This window comes from Haematobia irritans, chromosome 2, assembly GCF_050003625.1.
Source record: "Haematobia irritans isolate KBUSLIRL chromosome 2, ASM5000362v1, whole genome shotgun sequence".
Classification (NCBI taxonomy): Eukaryota; Metazoa; Arthropoda; class Insecta; order Diptera; family Muscidae; genus Haematobia; species Haematobia irritans.
Window position 1 is genome coordinate 72,898,566 of NC_134398.1, and position 12,654 is coordinate 72,911,219.

At 35.9% G+C, this 12,654-nt stretch overlaps 1 protein-coding gene across 5 annotated transcripts in view; it reads left to right on the forward strand.

Annotated features, from left to right (window-relative positions):
• Positions 1-7,700, forward strand: part of Duox (dual oxidase) — a 99,598-nt gene extending 91,898 nt beyond the window's left edge. For all 5 annotated transcript variants that reach the window (XM_075295283.1, XM_075295282.1, XM_075295284.1 and 2 more), the window contains exons 8-11: positions 1,575-1,825; positions 1,890-2,722; positions 6,234-6,362; positions 7,126-7,700. In XM_075295283.1, coding sequence (XP_075151398.1) covers positions 1,575-1,825; positions 1,890-2,722; positions 6,234-6,362; positions 7,126-7,254 — 1,342 coding nt within the window. In that variant the 3' untranslated portion in view covers positions 7,255-7,700. The remainder of the gene's footprint in view (positions 1-1,574; positions 1,826-1,889; positions 2,723-6,233; positions 6,363-7,125) is intronic.
• Positions 7,701-12,654: the final 4,954 nt, after the last annotated feature.

Here is a 12,654-nt window from a genome sequence, read left to right on the forward strand (position 1 = left end):
CCCAAACCTCTTTCAATGATTCCCCACAAATGCTTATGTTTACTAATTCAGTAGGGGTGGTTTAGGGTATGATATAGTCGGCCCCGCCCGACTTTCTACTTTACTTACTTGTTTTATTAATGGAAAAGATCGCATGGTAATTGGTGTCTTACTCACTGCCACCGACATTTTATGGATAAGATTGCAATACGAAAAAGCCACCGGTTGCAGTTCTCTGATGCACAATAAAAGTTCTAATGCATATAAAGTCGGTTAATCTTCTTTGTATTGAAATTTAAAGTATGACTTTAAATATAATGAAAATACAATAATTGTTGGGTTTGTGAGGATCTAAATTAAAGTGTTACTTCAAAATTCTACACTGTTAGAAAAATATGTTTTTCATATGTTCCGATATAAACAAAATGTGTTTCGGGCACAATTTTTAAACACAATATATTTAAGTGCAAACATGTAATGTTCCTAAACTAACACAAAATGTTTGGGACACATATGTTAATATGTTAGAATATATTATGTTTGGGGCATGAATGTTTCATAAAAATAATATGTGTGAATGTATACATATATAAATTTACAAATTTCGAGTAAACATATATATGTTGTGATACTTTATTCAGAGAGCGACAGAGAGAGAGAGAGAGAGTTAGAGAGAAAGAAATAGAGATGGAAACCAGGAGGGTTGAATAAAAAGATATCAACATAACACAGCGAGAATGAAATGAGAGCAATTTCTGTGAAACCGCTTGTATGTAGTTTCGGAAAACTGTTTCATGATAAGGCCAAAAATGTAATATGCTTAAGTCTAAATATTATTTAATTTGAATATTAGAATGAGTATTCGGAATAAAGAGAATAGACATTCGGAACCAAGAGAATAGACATTTGAAAAAAAAAACAGCATATTTGTATTACAGAAAAAGATGCGAAGAACTCAAAAATTTCGTGGATGTGAAAATTATCTGAGGAAATGTGCACAATATTCTTTGAGGAATTCTTCCAAGCATATACTATTTTTGGATTCAAAATGCTTCCAAACATATAATATGCTCACATAAAACAAACATATTAATGTTTCGGCAGTATCCAATAATATATGTGCTTCCTGCAAAATATGTTTGGAACATATGTTAGAGAAGCGATTTTTTTTGAGGGTGTATATAAAACACTGATATAAATGCGTTTTATTGTTACTTTTTCTTTATAAAAAGTGTGCCACCTTTTTTCAATGATTTTGTCTCCTTTTATTGCGAAAGCTACTTTTCCTGCCACTTTTCAGAAATTCTCAACGGTAACGCTGCTCGAAAGTTATGAACATCTTTGGGAGTGCTTTTAAAGTTGTGCCTTTAGAACAACTTCCAAATTTGTTTGCTGGGTTATTAATGAATATCACATTGACTTCTCGTTGTCCGCAACTGCCAAAGTTACAGTATTAAAAACTGAATCTCCGTATTAAATTCAAGTCTCAGATTTAGGATATATTAATATGAAAATAGGCTTTGGCGCTTCTGTTACACAACAATTAAACCCATCCATACATACCCTAAACTAACAATAGTCCCCATATGTTTTAGAAATCTTATTACAAAACTCAAGGAATTTCCTATCCAACAATATATTCCATTGGACTCGCACATACAATTCCACAAGATAGCTGCATGTACAGCACTTTTCTTTTCGGTGTTGCATACTGTGGGCCACATTGTGAATTTCTATCATGTCTCAACGCAATCACATGAAAATCTCAAATGCTTAACTAGAGAAGTTCACTTTGCTTCGGATTACAAGCCAGATATAACTTTTTGGCTGTTCCAGACTGTAACGGGTAAGTTCGAATTTATTCATTCAATAATGGTATGCTATTCTAATGGGTGAACCACATATTTCAGGTACTACCGGAGTGATGCTGTTTATTATAATGTGCATAATATTTGTATTTGCCCATCCAACAATACGTAAAAAGGCCTATAAATTCTTCTGGAATATGCACACACTCTACATTGGACTTTATTTGCTAAGTCTTATTCATGGTTTGGCCAGGCTCACGGGACCTCCTAGATTCTGGATGTTTTTCTTAGGACCTGGAATTATCTACACCTTGGATAAGATCGTCTCACTTCGTACGAAATATATGGCACTTGATGTGATTGAGACAGAACTTTTACCTTCAGATGTCATCAAAATTAAATTCTATCGTCCTCCAAATCTAAAGTATCTCTCCGGTCAATGGGTTCGTTTGTCCTGCACTGCTTTTCGGCCACATGAAATGCATAGTTTTACACTGACGTCGGCACCACATGAAAACTTCCTCAGTTGTCATATTAAAGCTCAGGGACCTTGGACCTGGAAACTTCGTAACTATTTTGATCCGTGTAACTATAATGCTGAAGATCAGCCAAAAATACGTATCGAGGGTCCTTTCGGTGGGGGCAATCAAGACTGGTATAAATTCGAAGTGGCCGTAATGGTGGGAGGTGGCATTGGCGTAACTCCTTATGCCTCAATACTAAATGATTTGGTCTTTGGAACGAGTACAAATCGTTACTCTGGAGTGGCATGTAAGAAGGTGTATTTCCTATGGATATGTCCTTCTCACAAACACTTTGAATGGTTTATTGACGTGCTGCGCGATGTCGAAAAGAAGGATGTTACAAATGTCTTGGAGATTCATATATTCATAACACAATTTTTCCACAAATTCGATTTAAGAACTACAATGTTGGTAAGTCAATCAAAACTGAATAATTTGAACAAGTTAAAACTACAGTACTTTCCCACCTATAGGTCAGTACTATATTCGCTTTTCTCGTTGAAAATTTTGCGGTTACTTTTTTAAAACAGTTCAATATAAAGCACATAAATGAACTCAATTGATGCGCAGTTTCTTGTTCCTCTAGATTTCGGCAAGACTTCACAGGAATACGTTTGTTTTCATTTATAATTTTGATTTTTTAAGGAAAAGTAATTGCGAAAATAAAGTGATTTTCAACTCGAAAACCGAACATAGTACCCACCTTATGATTAGTACACACAGAGAAGGAATATGATCACTTCAAACATGTTTCAAGGGCAACATGTTATTTTTGAACGGTGAAAGTGGAACATGTTCACCGTTGAATCAGTGAAAAGTTTATGAAATTATACCTTTTTGTGTCAAATTTGTTTATATCTTGATGGGGAATAGCCCTATAAAACTTTTGACAAAGTTTATATTATTTAAAATGTACTAGCGTAACCCGACCCGCTTCGCTGCGCCTCCCGAAGCATATTTTCGTTAACTTAGTGAACCATATCCTTCGATCTGAAAACAAATTCGAAAAGATTTGAACTCTTTTTTTAACTCTCTTTTAAAGAGTAGGGCCAGGGGAGGTCTGGCACAAAAACTGAAGTACTGAAGTAGTCCACACACGTGTCCGTACATTTCAAAAAAATCGGACTACTTGCTTTTTAGTTTATATAGAGAAATAGATGTATATAAACGATGTAAAACAGACCGGCTTAACAAACGTTGGATAGGGGATGTTCCCTTTCAACCGATATTTTGTTTTGTAGTTGTTCTGTATTCAAACCGTTGGACTATCTTCTACATTTTCTGTGAATTTCAAGCGTTGTTTGTCAAATGGAGGTACACTTCTCTTCAACATACCGTCCAATAAATCGGAAAAAGTAAAAGTACTTAAAAATTTACCATATTAACATTTGTTAAAGTGTTGGACACGGAGAACATGCCTTTTCCAAACATAAATAAAATAAAGCACCATCTACGTTGCCTGTCAACTTTATGTAAATTTTAGTTTTTATTTAAAAAAGTCTGGAAGAAACCTGTGGAAAAATTATGTACCGAGTTCCCATTTATCAACAATCCTCTACTTTCTATTTTCAAAACATCGGGCAAAAGGGAACCCCCTCGTTCGCTCCTCCCCGATCAGATATCGTAAATTCACGTACCCTATATCCATTTCTCAAACTACCCAACTTCACTATTGCCCTTCCCCAACCAGACATCGAAAAATCATGTACCCAGTATAAATTTAATCATTTTCTCCCAATTTCAAGTAAATCGGAGAAGGTTAGATTCAGCTCTATTTTTTTGTAAAGGGATGTCACTTTCTCTGCAAATTCCAAGAAAATCTGTAAACTTTCCTTCAAGCTTCATAGTGTGGGGCAAGGAGAAGGTTCTCGTTCAACTACCCAAAAATCAAGTACACCATATTTATTTCATAACCTTCCCTAAGGCCTTTTTCAAGTATTTCAAGTAAACTTGAGAATTATAGTTTTTGATATAGCGTATACTGTGTAGACGTCCCAGAAAATCTCAAGGAATTGATTCCGAGCCAAAGAAGCGGAGTATTTAAGTAAGGATACTTTAAAGACACTATATTTTAAATATGAGTTTTGCGTACTTGATACTACAACCAAAAAAATTAGTTAATTGAAGCAGTAGAAAAGACTTCCAAAACAGCAAAAAGTCTGTTGAAAAGTCTGCTATTTTTAAAAATGTCAACTTCGGGGCATCCTAAAACAATTAAAACAATATTTTATGAATATCTGTAGTATTCGCCCAAAATCTGAATATCAAATTGTGGCATAACAGCAAACAAAATGTTTGCTTGTCGCATTTAGGAGCTCGTAATGCGCTTTACAGACTATCAGTTATTCCGGACGGAATGTCGGTGTGTGTAAAGAATCTTACAGCGTGTCGGATCGATACGACTTGTCGGCGATGACTAAATAATCGGTAAGTGTGTTATCGATCCCATAAACATGCAGCAGTATCGATTATGCCTTCGGACTTAACAATATATGCGATATGTTCGACACGAGCACTGTCGTCCGGAATAACTGATAGTCTGTAAAGCGCAAAAGTATATTACAGTGTAAAAATATACAGAAAACTTGTTTTACTTCTTAAATAAGCTTTGGGTAAAAATTTATAACCTAAAATTGGTATAATTTGAAACGTGTCAAGAACAACTTAAATTTTCAAATTAAGAATCGACATCAAGTTAATCGCAGAAGCGATGAATTTAACATGGGCATGCTATCGGATGTTCACCATTTCAACAGCCGTTGCGCTAAATGTGCATCACTTCTTAAGAAATTTGGATTTGAATTAAAAAGTTTTGTTATATTTTGGCAAATAAATAGTTTTTATATTTTTTTATGATTTTTTAATGCATTCTAACGCTTGTTTTAAACTCGAATATTTTCAAAAATTGTCGATTTTCCTACAATAAATTTGCCTTTGTTGCGGTAAAATTTTAATAATTTGTACCATATTATTAATTCTTACTCCGGGTTTAACCTAAAAAAAACATAAAAATTTCTCCATTAAAAATATGAAAAATGCGAGTTATAAAAAATTGTAGTTAAAGGACATTTCTGGAAGTGCTTTTAAAGTTGTGCCTTTAGAACAACTTTCAAATTTTTTTGTTGGGATCATTAGCGTAGCTAGACAATTTTCCTAGGGGGGGGGGGGGGGGGGCCCTAGCTAAAAATTTATAGACTGAACTAATAGATTCAATTATTGTTTTATTTCATAAAAAAGAATACAAAAATAGACATCAAAATAAAATATAATAAAGCAATTAAAAGTAGTTCCACACTTTCCCCAGCAAAAAAATTGTAATTTGATTGTGCATGAAAGTCTTTAGCGGAACTTTGTGCGGTTGTATATACTTGTTTAATTTGTATAAAAATTTAAAATCGTAAATAGGTTTTCAAATTCTGGGGGGGGCTAAATTTTTTCTGGGGGGGGTCTAAGCCCCCTCCCCAGAGGCCTTCCTACGCTTATGTATACGTGTATTGTAATTGGAAGGATAAAATTAAACTCTCTAACGACGGGCTAAATCCAGATCATTTATATGGCTGAATAATACAATGGGTTATTTTGTTTCATAACGATAGGAAGAGCCACCGTCCGCATTACACTTATGCCAAGGTTTTTCGAATTTTGGTAACAGTTATTGAAGCCAACTGTAACAGTTATTGCATATTTTGAAGAAGTTATTGTTAAAATGTGACACAATTTTAGAAAAATTTACTCATTTCAGAAACTTATGAACACAATTTTTTCAAATTTAGTAAAATTTTTATAGAAGTTTTTCTCATTTTTAGTTCATATCATTAACGTAATCTGACTTAGATAAATTTTAAAATTAAAATATAAAATTTTTAAATCCTAAAAGGCCGTATTCCCTTTCAAACAAATTATTTAAATTTTTTCATTACAGTATATCTGTGAAAATCATTTTCAACGACTCTCCAAAACTTCCATATTCACGGGTCTAAAGGCTGTTAATCATTTCGGACGTCCTGATATGTCCAGTTTCTTAAAATTTGTACAAAAGAAACATTCATATGTAAGTAAAAAAATAAAATCTTAAATAAGGGACCTTAAAATTTTAATCAAAAGACTCCACACGAATATTTTTATATATTAATATAACATATAACAAATATTTACGAGTAAAAATTCGATTGGAAAACGTAACCAACTTAAAAATTAACTGATACAATTAACTTTTTAATAAAATTAAGAAATAATTAAATTTAATTAAAATATTAATTACCCAAATTAACATTTTAATTAAATAAAAAAATATTTCTAATTAAAAATATAAATTAAAAATTTGTTCGGAAATAATTAGTTTCGTACATTCATTGGTTCATTAAAGTTTGGCTCAAACCTAAAGAAAAATCCATCTAAAATAATTATAATCGGAAAATTCATAAAAAAATTATTTCAACTAAAGGAAGCTATCAAAATAAGAATAAATAATTATAAATAAAAAATAAACAATAATAAAATATATAACTGAATAAAATGGAATAAAGATTTTTTCCAAAATCAATTAAATATTTAATTGAACCAATTAAAACATTAATTGAAAGTACCGTAGATATACAATAATTTTTTTAATCAAGTACATTTTTATTTCTAAATAATTTTTTAATTAATACTATCATTTTCGTGAATGACGAAATTTCAATTAATTAATTAATTGTATCGATTAATTTCGTAATGGAGTCAGACAAAAATTGTTTCTGTGTATTTAACTTTGTTTTTCTTCGGTGTATGTGTATCGATTCTTATAACAATCTGAATTCATTTTCCCCTCTCAGGTTTCCAAAATAGGTGTGTTTTCATGTGGTCCAAGGCCTCTTACCAAAAGTGTTATGTCAGCATGCGATGAAGTCAATAAAACCAGAAAGCTTCCATATTTCATACACCACTTCGAGAACTTCGGTTAAATCAAGCGTTCACCAGATTCACAGCATCACTATCATTCCTACTCATTGCAGTGTGAATATAATTTTTTATGGTTTTTAGAAAATATACACCATACTGTTATCAGGCCTTTAAGATTCAAACGATTTATATACAAAATAATAAAATAACAAAATTATTGTGAAATCATTGTGTATGTGATCATTGTTGTAAAATAAAATATTTAGTCAAATTTAAACAATTTATCATCCAAAATTCATAATATTTCTTCAAATTAATGTTATATAATTGTAAATTCAATTTATTTATTATTCATAAAACAAAACCCTCGAAGGTGGTTTAGTTGCGAAATATTTACAAACTTCTTTCTATCTGTTATGAAAGTTTCATAAAAGTTAAGTAAAAATACAGGATGTACTTATTTATTTCATTTATCTTTAATAAATCATAAGTTGATTGTATTCGAAAACCGGTCTATGTTTGAGTCTCCACAAGTAGGACTTTTCTGGGTGAGTACTAGATTTAAATCCAATTACGAAGCATTCGTGGTGTACATAGACCAATTAAGGTATAGGCATCTCAAGTGAATTCACAGCGCTGGTGTGCAGACACCGTAGAGGGCTCCTTTACATCTACAATTGAGTGATTTTTTAATTTGGCTTTAATTTGTTTTCTTGATGAAACACCAAATATAGTAAAAGCATATAAAATTATATACATCCACGCCTGTTTATACCCTGCGCCACACTGTGGAACAGGGTATTATAAGTTAGTGCATATGTTTATAACACCCAGAAGGAGACGAGATAGACACATGGTGTCTTTGGCAATAATGTTCAGGGTGGGTCCCTGAGTCGATATAACCATGTCCGTCTGTCCGTCCGTCCGTTTGTCTGTGAACACATTTTTGTGATCAAAGTCTAGGTCGCAATTTAAGTCCAATCGCCTTCAAATTTGGCACATGTTCCTAATTTGGGTCAGAATAGAACCCTATTGAATTTGGAAGAAATCGGTTCAGATTTAGATATGGCTCCCATATATATCTTTCGCCCGATATGCACTAATATGGACCCAGCAGCTAGAGTTTTATACCGATTTGCTTGAAATTTTGTACAAACACAACACTTAGTCGTATAGTCAAGTGTGCAAAATTTGATTGAAATCGGTTTAGATTTAGATATAGCTCCCATATATATCTTTGCCCGATATGAACTTATATGGCCCCAGAAGCCAGATTTTTGGCCGAATTTGGTTGAAATTTTGCATTAGGAGTAAAATTAGTAGTATAGTCAAGTGTGCAAAATTTGATTGAAATCGGTTCAGATTTATATATAGCTCTCATATATATCTTTCGCCCGATATGCACTTATATGGACCCAGAAGCCAGAGTTTTATCCAGATTAGCTTGAAATTTTGCACAAGGAGTACAATTGGTAGTATAGTCATGTGTGCCAAATTTGATTGAAATCGGTTCAGATTTAGATATAGCTTCCATATATATTTTTCGCCCGATATGGACTTATATGACCCCAGAAGCCAGAGTTTTGGCTCAATTTGGTTGAAATTTTGCACTAGGTTAGGTTAGGTTAAGGTGGCAGCCCGATTAAGATTCAGGCTCACTTAGACTATTCAGTCCATTGTGATACCACATTAACTAAAAGTACCTATTACATATGGGCACTTCTAGTTTTAACCGCTGAACCTTCTTGATTATTTTTCTTTGTTGAACCAACCAGATTGTTCCAAAAACAGTAGCAGACTGCTTAAGTTAACGTTTTCCAGATCCGCCAGTAATCTGAAGCTATATGCTCCTAAAAGTTGCTTGCGCTTTACACAAAATGCAGGACACTCACATAAGAGGTGTTTAATTGATTCTTTTTCCTCCGCATCATGACAGCTCATACAATAGTCATTATACTTCGCGCCAATAGTTTTTGCAAAATCGCCTATCAGGCAGCGACCCGTTATAGCAGATATCAGGAGTGATATCTGACGTCTCGAGAACATTAGCATATCTAGTGTGCGGTTTAAGTTGAAATGGGGCCATATTTGCTTGGTGTCGTTACAACCCTTGCAATTCTCCCATCGAACATTTGCCATCATAACAGCCTTCTCACGCAGCATGAGCTTACAGGTAGCTAGGGGCATACCAACAAATTCTAGTTCCCCTGGAATATGTAAGGTAGTCCCTAGCCTTGCCAACTCATCCGCTTCGCAGTTCCCCGGTATGTTCCTATGGCCAGGCACCCATATTAGGTGAATATTGTACTGCTCAGCCATCTCATTGAGAGATTTGCGGCAGTCGATGGCCGTTTTCGAGTTGAGGAACACAGAGTCCAAGGATTTTATTGCAGGTTGACTGTCTGAGTATATATTAATGCCCACATTTTTTGGAACATTACTTCTCAGCCAATTCGCCACCTCTCTTATTGCTAATATTTCAGCCTGAAAAACACTACAGTGATTAGGTAATCTTTTCGCCATTCGAAGTTCCACATCATTAGAATATACTCCGAACCCCACTTGTCCATCCAATTTGGAGCCATCAGTGTAGAAATCTATATATTCTTTATTCCCCGGGGTCTGTGTGCACCACGCCTCACTGTTGGGGATTAGAGTCTCAAACTTTTTGTCGAAAAGTGGACTCGCCAAAGTGTAATCCACTACGTTAGGCACATCTGGCATTATTTTGAGGACAGAACTGTGACCGTAACCTTTTTCCGACCACAGCGATAGTTCGCGCAACCGCACAGCCGTTGTTGCAGCTGACTGTTTGGCCAAAATGTCTAAAGGCAATAGATGCAGCACGACATTAAGGGAATTTGTTCCTGTCTTGCTGAATGCGCCTGAAATACACAAACACGCCATACGCTGAACTTTATCTAAACAAGTCGGTTTCTGGAGTGCCGGCCACCAGACTACAACACCATATAGCATTATAGGTCTAACCACTGCCGTGTATAGCCAATGCACAATTTTTGGTTTCAGTCCCCACTTTTTTCCTATTGCCTTTTTGCACGAGTACAAAGCTACAGTTGCCTTTCTCGCCCTTTCTTCAATATTAAGCTTAAAGTTCAGCTTCCTGTCCAAAATAACGCCAAGGTATTTTGCACATTCACCAAAGGGAATTTCAATACCCCCTAAGGAAATAGGCCTAACCGTGGGAGTTTTGCGATCGTTGCAGTACATGACTAATTCTGTCTTTGCAGGATTTACCCCAAGACCATTGTCTTTCGCCCATTTCTCAGTCATCCGGAGGGCCCTCTGAATAATATCTCTGATCGTGGATGGGAATTTTCCCCTGACTGCCAGAGCCACATCATCTGCGTATGCCACCACTTTTATCCTTTCTTTTTCTAGAGTAACCAGAAGGCTATTTATAGCAACATTCCAAAGAAGAGGTGATAGAACTCCTCCTTGGGGAGTGCCTCTGTTCACATACCTTTGTATGTTTGCTTGTCCTAGTGTGGCTGAAATACGTCTCTTCATTAGCAGTTCGTCTAACAGCCTGAGTATACATGGATCAACATTCAGAGTTGTCAGTCCATTTAATATCGAGCTCGGATGGACATTATTGAACGCCCCTTCGATGTCTAGAAACGCCACGATTGTGTATTCTTTGACAGATAGTGAGCTTTCAATAAAGCTGACTAGTTCATGTAGTGCGGTCTCAGTAGACCTGCCCTTCGAGTATGCATGCTGTCCTTTCGAGAACAACCTTGAATCGATGCTAGTTCTAAGATAAATATCTATCATCCTCTCCAGAGTCTTAAGTAGGAATGAGGATAAGCTGATTGGTCGGAAATCCTTCGCCCTCGAGTGAGAGGCTTTTCCCGCTTTAGGTATGAAAACGACTTTTGTTTCCCTCCACTTTCCTGGGATATATGATAAGTTGATACATCCTTTATATATCACTGACAACCAGGGGATAATTTTGTCAGTTACAGCTTGTAACTCCGCCGGAGTAATTCCATCAGGTCCGGGGGATTTGAATGGTCCAAAGCTATTTAGCGCCCATCTTATTCTAGTTTCCGATACAATTTCCTCGACAGGAAACGACCGCTGAGCAACTGTGGCACCGCCAGTACATGGTTCAACCGTCTGATTTCCAGGAAAATGTGTGTCCAATAGTACCTCCAGCGTCTCCTCACTGGACGTTGTCCAATTTCCCTCCGATGTTTTAATGAAACCTGGAGCGGAGTTGGTGGATGCTAGAACCTTCCGTAGTCTGGAAGCCTCGGACGTATTCTCAATACTGCTGCAGTAGTCATTCCAAGAGTTATGCTGAGCCTTTCTCAGTTCTCGCTTGTATCCTCTCAGATTCCTCTTGTAAGCGTCCCAGTCCTCAGGGGCTCTGGTGGACTTTGCCTTGTTAAAGAGCTTCCTGCAGGATTTCCTCATATTACTTAATTCCGTAGACCACCATGGTGGTCGATGTTTCCCCCTTGGCTTTCCGCTAGGGCATGCAGCTTTCAGTGAGATGTTGAAGGCCTTAGTAATCCGCTCCACTGCGTGTTCGATATCTTGCACATTTCTCATATTTGTCTCTGTTATTTCCGGTATCATCATATTGAACGATTCCCTATACCTATTCCAGTCAGCTTTCCTAACATTTGGCGAAAATATGGTCTTGGTGATATGAACATCAAATTTGAAACTGATGTAGCGATGATCTGAGAAGCTGTGTTCACTTAAAACATGCCACTCAGATATCATTTCACTCAGTTCTTGCGAGGCCAAGGTGATGTCCAAAACCTCTTGCCTGTTTTTAGTGACAAAGGTTGGGGCATCTCCCTTGTTGCAAACTACCAGATTAGTACGCAAAATAAACTCTATTAGCGACTCTCCCCTTGCATTAGTATCACTACTTCCCCATATACTATGATGCGCATTCGCATCGCATCCCATTATGAGTTTCGTCTTTGTTTTCAGTGACTCCTCAACTAAGGTCTTAACGGAACATGGAGGCATCTCCCTGTCATGTCCCATATAGACCGAAGATACCCAATATTTGCATTTGGCTATTTCTAAATTGGCAACGACAGTGTCTGCATTGCACATTGAAGGAAGCAGAAACAAGTTAAGCTCGTTTTTAGCTATTATACAGGCTCGAATTACATCATTACCAGTATACTGCAATAGTTTGAACCCCGGAGAACTTAATTCACATATTTTGTTTCTATAAACATATGGTTCTTGAATAAGAACTATGTCTATGTCCCCTTTCATCAGGAGAACTTTTAAGGCAGCACATGCAGCCTTACAATGATGAAGATTTATCTGGAGGATCCGTAGGACCATAGAGATTTTCAACAACCGTCACATCAGCCGCTTCAATCGAGTCATCAAGAATGTCCTCTTCAGAGATATCGGTGACTCTCGCAATAACCATAGGTTCGACTTTGGTGAGTTCTGAGGCAATA